This window comes from Oncorhynchus mykiss, chromosome 31 (genome assembly GCF_013265735.2).
Source record: "Oncorhynchus mykiss isolate Arlee chromosome 31, USDA_OmykA_1.1, whole genome shotgun sequence".
Taxonomy (NCBI): domain Eukaryota; kingdom Metazoa; phylum Chordata; class Actinopteri; order Salmoniformes; family Salmonidae; genus Oncorhynchus; species Oncorhynchus mykiss.
The window spans coordinates 33,156,173-33,170,332 of NC_050571.1; the positions used below are offsets into that span (position 1 = coordinate 33,156,173).

The 14,160-nt window shown below is 45.5% G+C and overlaps 1 protein-coding gene across 2 annotated transcripts; it reads right to left on the bottom strand.

The window, feature by feature from the left end:
• Positions 1-768: 768 nt before the first annotated feature.
• On the bottom strand, positions 769-11,263 carry LOC110505044 (solute carrier family 43 member 3). Of its 2 annotated transcripts, none has more exons than XM_036969958.1 (13): positions 11,159-11,263; positions 10,546-10,820; positions 10,281-10,410; positions 7,748-7,794; positions 7,489-7,565; positions 7,137-7,229; positions 6,892-7,031; positions 4,771-4,889; positions 4,464-4,607; positions 3,769-3,876; positions 3,136-3,322; positions 2,782-2,905; positions 769-1,038 (listed from the first exon to the last, which is right to left on the bottom strand). In XM_036969958.1, exons 2-13 carry the CDS (start codon positions 10,730-10,732, stop codon positions 919-921), a joined length of 1,476 nt encoding a protein of 491 aa, XP_036825853.1. In that variant the 5' UTR covers positions 10,733-10,820; positions 11,159-11,263; the 3' UTR covers positions 769-918. The 2 variants fall into 2 exon arrangements, with proteins under 2 accessions (XP_036825853.1, XP_036825852.1); XM_036969957.1 differs by having other exon boundaries at positions 905-1,038; positions 11,145-11,248.
• Between the last annotated feature and the right edge of the window lie 2,897 nt (positions 11,264-14,160).

The following is a 14,160-nucleotide window of genomic DNA, read 5'->3' on the forward strand; positions in this document are numbered from 1 at the left end:
GTATAAATATATGGATGAGCAATGACTGAGTGGCATAGGCAAGATGCAATAGATGGAATAAAAATACACTACCGGTCCAATGTTTTAGAACACCTACTCATTAAAGGGTTTTTATTTTTTACTGTTTTCTACATTGCAGAATAATAGTGAAAACAAACTATTAAATAACACATGGAATCATGTGGTAACCAAAAAAGGGTTAAACAAATCAAAATATATGTTCTATTTGAGATTCTTCAAATAGCCACCCTTTGCCTTGATGACAGCTTTGCACACTCTTGGCATTCTCTCAACCAGCTTCACCTGGAATGCTTTTCCAGTGGTGATGGAGTTCCCACATATGCTGAGCACTTGTTGGCTACTTTTCCTTCACTCTGCGGTCCGACTCATCCCTAACCATCTCAATTTGGTTGAGGTCGGGGGGTTGTGGAGGCCAGGTCATCTGATGCAGCACTCCATCACTCTCCTTTGTCAAATAGCTCTTACACAGTCTGGAGGTGTGTTGGGTTATTGTCCTGTTAAAAATAAAAAAATAGTCCCACTAAGCTCAAACCAGATGGGATGGGGTATCGCTGCAGAATGCTGTGGTAGACATGCTGGTTAAGTGTGCCTTGAATTCTAAATAAATCCCAGACAGTGTCACCAGAAAAGCACCCCCACACCATAACACATCCTTTTCCGTGCTTTACGATGGGAAATACACATGCAGGGGTCATCCGTTCACCTACTCTGCGTCTCACAAAGTCACAGCGGTTGGAACCAAACATCTACAATTTGGACTCCAGACCAAAGGACACATTTCTACCGGTCTAATGTCCATTGCTCATGTTTCTTGGCCCAAGCAAGTCTCTTCTTCTTATTGGTGTCCTATAGTAGTGAGGGCTGAAATGACCATTTGAAAGTATTTTTAGAGCTGGTCTAAGAGGAAGGTGAGTCCTTGGGTTTACCCCTCCGGGCAGCCAGGCCACGACAATGCAGATAGACACAGAGAGGATGGATGAAGGCCAGCATGCTGAGTAACGTCAGAGCTATGTTCACCTGTAGAGGGAAGAGAGAGAAGACAGAGAGTGAGGAGGTGGGGGAAGGGAGATGGGGTCACCACTCTGCAATAACTCCACTTTAGAACATCATGGTAAGCTGAAAAGCTCTACCAATGGCCAGTGTTGGGGAGTAGTGAACTACATATAGTTTAACTAGTCATTTCATGACAGTAGCTTGGGTGGTCGTTGAAATAAATTCAAATCTTGGTAGTGTTTTCAGTAGTTAATTACTTGTTTGCCATGTTTTTTTTTTATATATATATATATATATATTTTATTTTACCTTTATTTAACTAGGCAAGTCAGAACAACTTGGCAAAAATAACATTTTTTTTTCAATGACAGCCTAGGAACAGTGGGTTAACTGCCTTATTCAGGGGCAGAACAACAGATTTTTAGCCTGTCAGCTCAGGGATTTGATCTTGCAACCTTTCGGTTATAAGTCCAACGCTCTAACTACTAGGCTACTAGGCTACTAGGCCCCATGTGGTGGTGTTGCTAACCAGTGTCGGGGAAGCTACTCTGAAAATATAGTTTATGAAGCTACTAATTATGATATCTAAATCTAAAATGTCATAGACTACAAATCGCAAGAACAAAACAATGTGTAATCACCCTGGAGTCAGATGTTAACAGAACGTGTAATCACCCTGGAGTCCGATGTTAACAGAATGTGTAATCACCCTGGAGTCAGATGTTAACAGAACGTGTAATCACCCTGGAGTCCGATGTTAACAGAACGTGTAATCACCCTGGAGTCCGATGTTAACAGAACGTGTAATCACCCTGGAGTCCGATGTTAACAGAACGTGTAATCACCCTGGAGTCCGATGTTAACAGAACGTGTAATCACCCTGGAGTCCGATGTTAACAGAACGTGTAATCACCCTGGAGTCCGATGTTAACAGAACGTGTAATCACCCTGGAGTCAGATGTTAACAGAATGTGTAATCACCCTGGAGTCAGATGTTAACAGAACGTGTAATCACCCTGGAGTCAGATGTTAACAAAACGTGTAATCACCCTGGAGTCAGATGTTAACAAAACGTGTAATTACCCTGGAGTCAGATGTTAACAGAACATGTAATCACCCTGGAGTCAGATGTTAACAGCATGTGTAATCACCCTGGAGTCAGATGTTAACAGAATGTGTAATTTAGTCTCTTAAACACAAAAACAATGTATTAAGTGAGAAGTAGGCAGGTGTGATGCTGAAAAATAAAGGAAATTCTTGCCTACTTCACCCATATTTTATTTTTGCCAAGAAAGTAGTGTGTAGTTCAAGTAGTTAACTACATCACCACATGGCAAACAAGTAATGAACTACTGAAAACTACCTAGATTAGAATTTAGTTCAACTACCACCAAGCTACTGCAAAATGTAGTTAAATGACTAGTTGAACTACATGTAGTTCACTACTCCTCAACACTGTAGGAATTTCCTTTCTTTTTTGGCATCAAACCTTCTCACTTAAAATTACACTTTCTTTTAACATCCGACTCCAGAGTGATTTATTCTTGCTATTTCTAGTCTATGACATTTAGATATGATCATTTATCACAAAGTAACTTCAGTAAAGTAAAGTAGATTTTTCTTAAGGGTAGCTTTAGTGTAGCTTGACCTCTTCCAGTGTGAAGTATTCTGTAACTTGTTAAACCGTATCGTCAAAGTAGCTTCCCCGACACTGCCAATGGTAAAGGTAGTATATCTGGTAATTCTAATGACAGTAGCTCCACTCACGTATAGTGGGTCTCCTCCCAGCACTCCTTTGACCAGGATAAAGCAGGGGTACTGCAGCAGAGAAACCACTGAAGACAGAGCCATGGCCATACCATACAGCTTCCCAAAGTGACAGGGAGGAAAACTACAGAGAGAGAGAGGGGCAAGAGAGATCATTTAATTGATTTGTTAGTACGGTACAAAAGTATGACGCTAAGAAGGTGTTGGCGTCTATCCGTGCTCCCCTTATCCTGTTCCATTAGGTTTGTTATTGCAAACAACTGGTGTGTGTGTGTGTGTGTGTGTGTGTGTGTGTGTGTGTGTGTGTGTGTGTGTGTGTGTGTGTGTGTGTGTGTGTGTGTGTGTGTGACTCACACAATGCTGATGAAGGCTGCATGGCCTCCGTAGAGGAAGGATCGGTTGAGGACCTGCAGGATGAAGGTGAGGTACTGGAGGGGGAGGAAGGGGGTGGAGGCACAGATGGAGAACAGGACACACTGCAGCGCCGTCAGGGTCAGGGAGAGCACCGACGCACGCAGGTCTGCCTCCTTCTCACTCACTCCTACACACACACACACACACACACACACACACACACACCAAATACACATGCACCAAACATATACAGTGTGTACACACACAAGAAACACATGTACCCACACCAAACATACGTACCCACACACACAAAGACGCAAATCTCTATTCAATTCCGTCTTCTCCATGACATTTCTATGCCACCTCCGACACTACCACTTCCCTTACCCCTCTCCCTTACCCCTCTCCCTTACCCCTCTCCGAGCAGTAATGTAAAGTCAGAGGCTCTTCAAGCCAAATGTTCCTACAGTAAAATGTAATAAAAACATATACAAAATCTGGAGAAATTCAAATGTGACGCTGGTACGAGTCTAAAACCGGTCTTAGTGTGTTTGGTTTGGAGTGTGTGTGTGTGAGGTTTCACATGTGTGTTGTAGGGGGGGTTGTAGTAGTGTGTATAGGTGAGGTTGGTACCGGGGGTCCTGGGCTTGCCCTTGTGTCGGTCCATGATGAGGCCGTTCCAGGGGGCAGACAGCACCCCACACAGCTGGGTCACAGCAAACGCATTGGTGTACGTGCTCACTGCAGGGATAAACAGAGCGGAATAAGAACGTGCTTAAAAAGAGAGAAGGGTAGCACTTTAAAGTAAATGTCTGGGAACATCTACCTTTTAAAAGTTAATATTATGTTAACTCATTTCCAAATAATGTTGTTGACTCATCCTATACTCGTATTTGTGGCCAAAACATCAATTGGAGAAAAAACACTTTACAAAAACCCCACCTCAAACTATTTTCTCAAACAGACCGTTTCAAAAATGCTTTGCTACTTCCTAATAGAGGATGATGTCATCCACCTGAGAAGGATGAGCTGGCCATTCAACAGTCTACTCACATGAATATTTTTAATGACCGCTATACGTCCACACCATTCCAACACAGAAAAGCTGCTTTTTAACATACTTAATTAAAAAAAAGAATTGGAAGGAAAACTATTCAAATTATTGTAATTAATTATACGTCATATTTCATAGAAATCTGGAAACAATGGACAGTAACTTTAAAATAAAGGGTAACACTTTCAAGTCAACTTTATTAAATGTCCATAAGATATTTAGAAACGTTTAAGACTGAACTATAACGCCTGTTAATAGACAATTGTGTGCGTACCCAGAGAGGGTTCTCCCTGGGTCAGTCTCTGCAGCATGGGGTTGAGGGTGCCGATGAACAGGTAGTGCCTCAGCTGCATGACAGAAAGCCACACCAGGTGCCAGAGGAAGAACTTGGACAGGAAACACTCCCAGAAAGTAGCCACTGAGAAGAGGAGGGGGTAGGGGGTTAGAGAGGTCAAATCAGTTACAAATTCACATAAGATTATGTAATTGTAGGAAACAAGGTCTGTACGGGCAACTAATCCTGAATATTTGGGACACGGGAACGAGCAGAGCTGACGTCAAGGTAAACTAAATCTACACACCTTTCTCTGCGCTCTCCTTGTTAAAAGGCATTTCCTCCGTGACATCATCCCTCTGCATGTTGCCGTTGGCTGCTGCCTGTTCTGAGCTGAAGGTCTTGGCCTGGCCACGGCTCTTCATTCTGTCACAGGAAGTAACGGCAACACTGGTTAAAGTCACACAGGGAGTCCAGACAGTCCAGTGCTGGGGGTCTCTAGAATTGGTTGGACCTTCAGCAGATATTTATTCCCTTCTTTCCCTGGGTCTATTTTCTGTCCAGTCGCTGCGCTGTGGAGGGGGTAGGGGATGTATTCTTACCTGTAGGTGTAGCCCTCAGGGAGGGGGAAGGGGATGTGTTCTTACCCATAGGTGTAGCCCTCAGGGAGGGGGTAGGGGATGTGTTCTTACCCATAGGTGTAGCCCTCAGGGAGGGGGTAGGGGATGTATTCTTACCTGTAGGTGTAGCCCTCAGGGAGGGGGAAGGGGATGTGTTCTTACCCATAGGTGTAGCCCTCAGGGAGGGGGAAGGGGATGTGTTCTTACCCATAGGTGTAGCCCTCAGGGAGGGGGTAGGGGATGTGTTCTTACCCATAGGTGTAGCCCTCAGGGAGGGGGTAGGGGATGTGTTCTTACCCATAGGTGTAGCCCTCAGGGAGGGGGTAGGGGATGTGTTCTTACCCATAGGTGTATCCCTCAGGGAGGGGGTAGGGGATGTGTTCTTACCCGTAGGTGTAGCCCTCAGGGAGGGGGTAGGGGATGTGTTCTTACCCATAGGTGTAGCCCTCAGGGAGGGGGTAGGGGATGTGTTCTTACCCATAGGTGTAGCCCTCAGGGAGGGGGTAGGGGATGTGTTCTTACCCGTAGGTGTAGCCCTCAGGGAGGGGGTAGGGGATGTGTTCTTACCCGTAGGTGTATCCCTCAGGGAGGGGGTAGGGGTTGTGTTCTTATCCGTAGGTGTATCCCTCAGGGAGGGGGTAGGGGATGTGTTCTTACCCGTAGGTGTATCCCTCAGGGAGGGGGTAGGAGATGTGTTCTTACCCGTAGGTGTATCCCTCTGGGAGGGGGTAGGGGATGTGTTCTTACCCGTAGGTGTATCCCTCAGGGAGGGGGTAGGAGATGTGTTCTTACCCGTAGGTGTAGCCCTCAGGGAGGGGGTAGGGGTTGTGTTCTTATCCGTAGGTGTATCCCTCAGGGAGGGGGTAGGGGATGTGTTCTTAACCGTAGGTGTATCCCTCAGGGAGGGGGTAGGGGATGTGTTCTTACCTGTAGGTGTATCCCTCAGGGAGGGGGTAGGGGTTGTGTTCTTACCCTCAGGGAGGGGGTAGGGGATGTGTTCTTACCTGTAGGTGTATCCCTCAGGGAGGGGGTAGGAGATGTGTTCTTACCCGTAGGTGTATCCCTCAGGGAGGGGGTAGGGGATGTGTTCTTACCTGTAGGTGTATCCCTCAGGGAGGGGGTAGGAGATGTGTTCTTACCCGTAGGTGTATCCCTCGGGGAGGGGGTAGGGGATGTGTTCTTACCTGTAGGTGTATCCCTCAGGGAGGGGGTAGGGGATGTGTTCTTACCCGTAGGTGTATCCCTCGGGGAGGGGGTAGGGGATGTGTTCTTACCCGTAGGAGTATCCCTCAGGGAGGGGGTAGGGGATGTGTTCTTACCCGTAGGTGTATCCCTCAGGGAGGGGGTAGGAGATGTGTTCTTACCCGTAGGTGTATCCCTCGGGGAGAGGGTAGGGGATGTGTTCTTACCCGTAGGTGTAGCCCTCAGGGAGGGGGTAGGGGATGTGTTCTTACCCGTAGGTGTAGCCCTCAGGGAGGGGGTAGGGGATATGTTCTTACCCGTAGGTGTATCCCTCAGGGAGGGGGTAAGGGTTGTGTTCTTACCCTCAGGGAGGGAGTAGGGGATGTGTTCTTACCCGTAGGTGTATCCCTCAGGGAGGGGGTAGGGGATGTGTTCTTACCCGTAGGTGTAGCCCTCAGGGAGGGGGTAGGGGATGTGTTCTTACCCGTAGGTGTCGCCCTCAGGGAGAGGGTAGGGGATGTGTTCTTACCCATAGGTGTAGCCCTCAGGGAGAGGGTAGGGGATGTGTTCTTACCCGTAGGTGTATCCCTCAGGGAGGGGGTAGGGGATAGGGGATGTGTTCTTACCCGTAGGTGTAGCCCTCAGGGAGGGGGTAGGGGATGTGTGTTCTGGGTAGAAGGAGGAAGGTCCTGGCCAGGTGGATGATGCCACACGCAGCCAGGAAGAGGAAAGAGGCACGTAGAGAGATCCCAACCTCAAATAGCAGCTAGAGGGAGACACGAGGGAAGAAATCATCATCATCATCATCTTAATTAACTCATGGACAGCGACCGACTGATAGTCTGTGGGCGGGTGTGTTTAACAATGTTACCTTGATGATGAGGAAGAGGGCGGAGGAGGAGTCGAAGGCACCATTGTAAAGGGTGATGACGGTGGAGCGAGCGGAACCAAACAGGTTGCCTATCTACAGGGGGCCACAGAGAGGGGAAACATAACTCGCCAGGCCTGTGTGTCTGAGTGTCTCATGCTTCTCATCAGTACACTCCACAGACTGACAAAACCACAGGTCAAAAGGAAGCAAATGTATGGCCCAAGGCAAGGTTGTCCACGGTTACATCAAGGGTATGTTCTCAGTCACGGTCCTGTTTACTGAGAGAACCCTGAGGACTGCTGTGTACATGACTGATGTTTATTCAGGAGGTCATAAATATGAGAGGACGGACCTGCATGTTGGTGACCAGAAACAAGATGCCTCCCACAGCGATGAAGGACAGGGCCGGGAAGAGGAGAGAGGAGAGAGCTGAGAAAGAAAAAACAACAGACTTATCCCTCTTGAGATCTTGCGAATTGCTGATGAAAGTGTAACGATCTTGTCAACTGTTGATAAAAAATGTATCAAACTCCATGGTGTTCGTGTAAGCTGTTCCATCAAACCTGTTTTTCTCAATTAGTATTACACTATAGAAAAGTAAAGGATTTTACCTGAACTTGAAAAGGCCACAAGCAAGGCACCAGTGGTGTACAGTGATCTGGAGAATAAAAATAAGTGATCACAACCATCATGTGAATTCAACCAGGCGTGCGCGTGAACCCACACGCACACACACACACACACACACACACACACACACACACACACACACACACACACACACACACACACACACACACACACACACACACACACACACACACACACACACACACAGAGAGGCAGGGGTTAATGATAAAAGAGACTCAGGTTTAACTCTAATTCTTTCCCCTGGTTCTCCCTCCTACTGTCCTAGTCCTGTTCTGAGAGCCTTTAGCCTATTCACTGTGTTTTCCTGGCCCTCACTAGGAGGTGCAGTTCTCATCTCCATCTCTCTCTCTAGTCTCCACTCTCTCTATTCACTGTGTTTGCCTGGTCCTCACTAGGAGGTGTAGTTCTCATCTCCAGCTCTCTCTATTCACTGTGTTTTCCTGGTCCTCACTAGGAGGTGCAGTTTTCATCTCCACCTCTCTCTATTCTACTGTGTTTTCCTGGCCCTCACAAGGTGGTGTAGTTCTCATCTCCACCTCTCCCTCTAGTCTCCACTCTCTCTATTCTACTGTGTTTTCCTGACCCTCACTAGGAGGTGTAGTTCTTATCTCCACCTCTCTCTTTAGTCTCCACTCTCTCTATTCTACTGTGTTTTCCTGGCCCTCACTAGGAGGTGTAGTTCTTATCTCCACCTCTCTCTTTAGTCTCCACTCTCTCTATTCTACTGTGTTTTCCTGGTCCTCACTAGGAGGTGCAGTTCTCATCTCCACCTCTCTCTCTAGTCTCCACTCTCTCTATTTTACTGTGTTTTCCTGGCCCTCACTAGGAGGTGCAGTTCTCATCTCCACCTCTCTCTATTCACTGTGTTTTCCTGGTCCTCACTAGGAGGTGCAGTTCTCATCTCCACCTCTCTCTTTAGTCTCAACTCTCTCTATTCACTGTGTTTTCCTGGCCCTCACTAGGAGGTGCAGTTCTCATCTCCACCTCTCTCTATTCACTGTGTTTTCCTGGTCCTCACTAGGAGGTGCAGTTCCCATCTCCACCTCTCTCTCTAGTCTCCACTCTCTCTATTCTACTGTGTCTTCCTGGCCCTCACTAGGAGGTGTAGTTCTCATCTCTACCTCTCTCTCTAGTCTCCACTCTATTTGCATTGCTTCTCTTTTCATTTCCCCTCTACCCATAGCAAAAACATCTGGATTGGCTTCTGATTGGCTCAGCCAATGTTGTTGCGGATTTGTAATCTGTGGCTATGAAATGTTGTTAAGTAACTGGGTCTGTGCCACATTAACCCTAGTTGGCCCATTCCAACCCCATCAGCCCCGAGCTCAACCACACTCTGAACAATCACAGTCAACATAACTCCCAGCCCTCGCTCCTTTCAACTATTGCTCTAAATCTCTTCCACCCTATAACTCTTCCATCCTGCCCAACTTCATTCTTAGTTACTACACAACCATTTATTTCACATTCCCTCTTTCTGTCTCTGCTTGGCACATCCACTCTCCGTCTATTCCTAACCTCTGGCACTCGTTCTCTGGCTGTCACATAGACACCACCCCCTGGCTCTGCCTTGCACCATCTCTTGAATAACTCAGCACTGAGTCCGATCTACTCAAACAAGAAACTAGAAGCCCAGACAACTTTCCCTTGGGCTCTCTTTTCAGTCACTATATCTCTCATGTCCTTCTGCCTACTCTCTCTTTCACTAACACAAACACACACACACTTTGCCTTTCCCTTGCTCTTCCCAGAGCTCACTCCACATAACGTGAACAGACATGGGAACCCCTCCAAGGGAAATAACAGGATGTGACAGCCAGAAAATGAGTGACTTAGCACTGGAGAGTAAACACACATGCTTTATACCGTCACTTAGATACCAAAACTGGGTAGAACGATAGACAGGGACAGAGATAAACTGTTGGAGAGAGTGGTAAAGAGAGAGACAGACAGAGGGCTCTCTGTTATGTCTCAGGCAATAACAGCTGATGTGGCGCTTCATAGATCTGTGTCTTTCTTTGACGGTCTCTGTCTAACAGCCATGAAATCAGTCACATTAGGTAGCACAGACTAGACACAAAGAAATCTCAATTTCCGTGAGATGAAGCACTTATTAAAGCCTCATTAACTTTTGAACAGATGCGTTAACATTTAACAAGACTTTATAGTATACTGTCTTCACGTAAAGGCCAGATCCTTGCGGGCAACTCAAGGCTGAGCGCAAATTAGTGGTTGAGATCAATGGAAGATTTGCGTGAAATGTCAAGTTACAGTCTCAAGTTAAGATTAGACAAGACTCATGTAGCTGTGTTCAGTACCGTGTTTTAGCGACAACACCGCATTTGACTGTTTCACATTCTCTCTGTCAGTTGTCTCTTGCCAGATTGTTATCGTTACTACAATTGACACCTAACCATCAATCCCGGTTGAATATAGGTTGTGAACCCTGTGCAGCTTAGTGATGCTTTATAATATGTTTATACAAAGACTTACATTCCCAGCAGCCTGACTGCCATGATGCCGAAACGGTCGAACAGGAAGCCATTGGGCAGCAGTAGAAAGTTGGTCATGAAGGAAGCGATGGTGAAGATGAGGGAGAACTGTTCATCCTGACCACTGCAGTCTGAAACACACGCGCGCACACACACACAGGCAGTCAGAGAGCTGTCAGTATGGACAGGTGTGTGTGTGTGTGTGCATGAGATATGTATTTGTATTGTAAGCTCTACTGTGACAGTGAGGCGTCTCAGTCACTGACCTAGGAATTGCATTCCATTGACCCCGGGGATGTTGACACACAGGTAGCTGAAGTAGCCTTCTGTCTTCAGGACGAACACCAGGGAGGCCCAGCCGAACACGGCCCCAGCAAAACAAAGGCACTCCAGCAGCCCTGTGACCAGGGTCAGCCACCTCCGCAGCCCTGCCCCTCCCTCACACCCGAGCATGATCTCGTCCCGCACACACACACACACACACACACAGCACCCGCAATTTCACCCTCTCTCTTTTTAAGCTTCCCTGGTAGTCACTTCACTGAAGAGAGGAAACAAGAAAAAGAGAAAATCAGAATTGAGAAGAAACCAAATTTAAGGTAAAAAAATAAATGATCTTCTGTCTCCTCTGAAAGTGCTTTCAAATGTCAATGACTCTGTTGAATTACCTTTTTGAATAGCATATAGCCTAAATAATGCTTTCCAGTGTCGTTGTGACGCCTGGCCATTGCATTTTGCTGCAGTCTTATTGAATGCAAACATACTAATACTCAAACATTGCCAAAGAAACCAGACACATAAAAAAAAGAGACAACTGCCCCACTGCAACATTCCTTATTTCATTTATGTGGAAAAATGAACCCACCCTACATTACTCACGGTTCAGAACAATTCCCCCAGTCACTCATATGAACAACTCCTTCTCTCTCTTCTCTTAACTCTCTTTTTCATACTTTATATAAACCTTCCTTCCACCCAGTCTCCCCTCCCTTCAGTTCAACCCCTCCTCCCCCATGAATCCCTCTCGCTCTCATCTCAAGTAATATTGTCAGGGTCGTGTCTGAATGCGTACACATTAAATGTGAACCCCGGTGTACCGGACACCACCGCGGATGCCGGGGTAAAGGCTAGGATGGCCTTCCTCAGGTGTTCTACAGGGCATACCAAAGCGAGAGCCTAATGCTTCCTTAGGTACCTCTTTCTGAGTTTTCATTTGGAAAACGATCTCTCCTCAGTAGCGACAGTCACAAGGATGGTAAAAACAGCTTGATTGCCATAGCAACACCAGGGAAACTTGGCAGAAGGGAGATGTGCTTGAAATACAGCAGTTCTGCAACATCTTTAATTGAGCCTCTCATTCTCCTGAATTGGCAGGTTAACTGTAACAGGAAGCTCTGGGGACAGGTCGTCTGGATACCGGAAAGCCAATCATTTGGCAGATGCAGATTATCGTCTTTAGCAGACAACAGTTCTTGAGGGCTTGAACAAAAAAAAGCGGTTTGCGATTTCATTTATATTGTGAACCGCAGTTTGAGTTGTGTGGTTGCAATATCAACAGTCCCTTATCTCTGGTATACTTAAGCAATAAGGCACCTCGGGGTTTGTGTAATATGGCCAATATACCACGGCTAAGGGTTGTTCTTAGGCACGACGCATCGCGGAGTGCCTGGATACAGTCATTAGCCGTGGTATATTGGCCATATACCAAAACCCCCGAGGTGCCTTATTGCTATTATAAACTGGTTGCCAATGTAATTAGAACAGTAAAAAATATTTTCTGGGGTCATACCAGTGGTATACGGTGTACTGTTTTTCCTGTCTCGGCTGTTGCTATTTACATTGCTAGTTAATTACTGTAACAGTGTCTTTCAATCTGTATCAAGGGCATAAGTCTTTGACATCCTTATGCTCTGTCTCTCACTCATTCAATCTCTACCAGTAAAGTCAAAGGAGGAAGGGCTGGACAACTACATATGGGCAAGTAAACACATATAATAACAACCACAAGATCTCATCAAATCATAATCAAGTTCTTACACCTTGGATCACAAGATCTCGTTGCCAGAACACAGCGCAACTTCCTCAAATCCGTTACCGCACACGTCAAAGGCTGGCATCATACACACACCCAGAGAGAGATAGAGACAGAGAGAGAGAGTGTACGATACTTTTTAAAATGTTTACGTCACATTAGCACTCGCATAAAGAAACAGTTTTAAAACATATATTACAGTCAGAGAAATCATACATTCACAAAATAATCAGAAACATGACTTTTCATGTGTGGTCGGATTTGTCTTATGCATAAATACCAGGTATGTATTGAGAGATGAAAAATATATACAGTACCAGTCAAAAGTTTGGAGAATGCCAAGAGTGTGCAAAGCTGTCGTCAAGGCAAAGGGTGGCTAATTAGAAGAATCTCAAATATAAAATATATTTTAATTTGTTTAATACTTTTTTGGTTACTACATGATTCCATATGTGTTATTTCTTAGTTTTGACGTCTTCACTATTATTCTACAATGTAGAAAATAGTCAAAATAAAGAAATACCCTTGAATGAGTAGGTGTGTCCAAACTTTTGACTTGTACTGTATAAATATATAAATATATATATACAGTTGAAGTTCGAAATTTACATATATCTTAGCCAAATACATTTAAACTCAGTTTTTCACGATTCCTGACATTTAATCCTAGTAAAAATGCCCTGTTTTAGGTCAGATAGGATCACCACTTTATTTTAAGAATGTGAAATGTCAGAATAATAGTAGAGATAATTATTTATTTCAGCTTTTATTTATTTCGTCACATTCCCAGTGGGTCAGAAGTTTACATACACTCAATTAGTATTTGGTAGCATTGCCTTTAAATTGTTTAACTTGGGTCAAACGTTTCGGGTAGCCTTCCACAAGCTTCCCACAATAAGTTGGGTGAATTCTGGCCCATTCCTCTTGACAGAGCTGGTGGAACTGAGTCAGGTTGGTAGGCCTCCTTGCTCGCACACGCTTTTTCAGTTATGCCCACACATTTTCTATAGAATTGAGGTCAGGGCTTTGTGATGGCCACTCCAATACGTTGACTTTGTTGTCCTTAAGCCATTTTGCCATGACTTTGGAAGTATGCTTGGGGTCATTGTTAATTTGGAAGACCCATTTGCGACCAAGCTTTAACTTCCTGACTGATGTCCTGAGATGTTGTTTCAATATATCCACATAATTTTCCATCTTCATGATGCCATCTATTTTGTGAAGTGCACAAGTCCCTCCTGCAGCAAAGCACCCCCACAACATGATGCTGCCACCCCGTGCTTTACGGTTGGGACGGTGTTCTTAGGCTTGCAAGCCTCCCCCTTTTTCCTTCAAACATAACGATGGTCATTATGGCCAAACAGTTCTATTTTTGTTTCATCAGACCAGAGGACATTTCTCCAAAAAGTACGATCTTTGTCCCCATGTGCAGTTGCAAACTGTAGTCTGGCTTTTTTTATGGAGGTTTTGGAGCAGTGTCTTCTTCCTTGCTGAGTGGCCTTTCAGGTTAGGTTGATATAGGACTCGTTTTACTGTGGATATAGATACTTTTGTACCTGTTTCCTCCAGCATCTCCACAAGGTCCTTTGCTGTTGTTCTGGGATTGATTTGCACCTTTCGCACCAAAGTACGTTCATCTCTAGAAGACAGAACGCGTCTCCGTCCTGAGCGGTATGATGGCTTCGTGGTCCCATGGTGTTTATATGTGCGTACCATTATTTGTACAAATGAACGTGGTACCTTCAGGCGTTTGGAAATTGCTCCCAAGGATGAACCAAACTTCTGGAGGTCTACAATTTATTTTCTGAGGTCTTGGCTGATTTCTTTTGATTTTCCCATGATGTCAAGC

Bases quoted from the DNA above. Each gene is read 5' to 3' on its own strand.
- LOC110505044 (XM_036969958.1), bottom strand. From the start codon at position 10,732: ATGCTCGGGTGTGAGGGAGGGGCAGGGCTGCGGAGGTGGCTGACCCTG. The intron at 7,566-7,747 runs GTAAAATCCTTT...TTTCTTTCTCAG, and splicing joins TGTGGCCTTTTCAAGTTCAG to CTCTCTCCTCTCTCCTCTTC. The intron at 4,890-6,891 runs GTAAGAACACAT...TTCCTGTGACAG, and splicing joins CCTGAGGGCTACACCTACGG to AATGAAGAGCCGTGGCCAGG.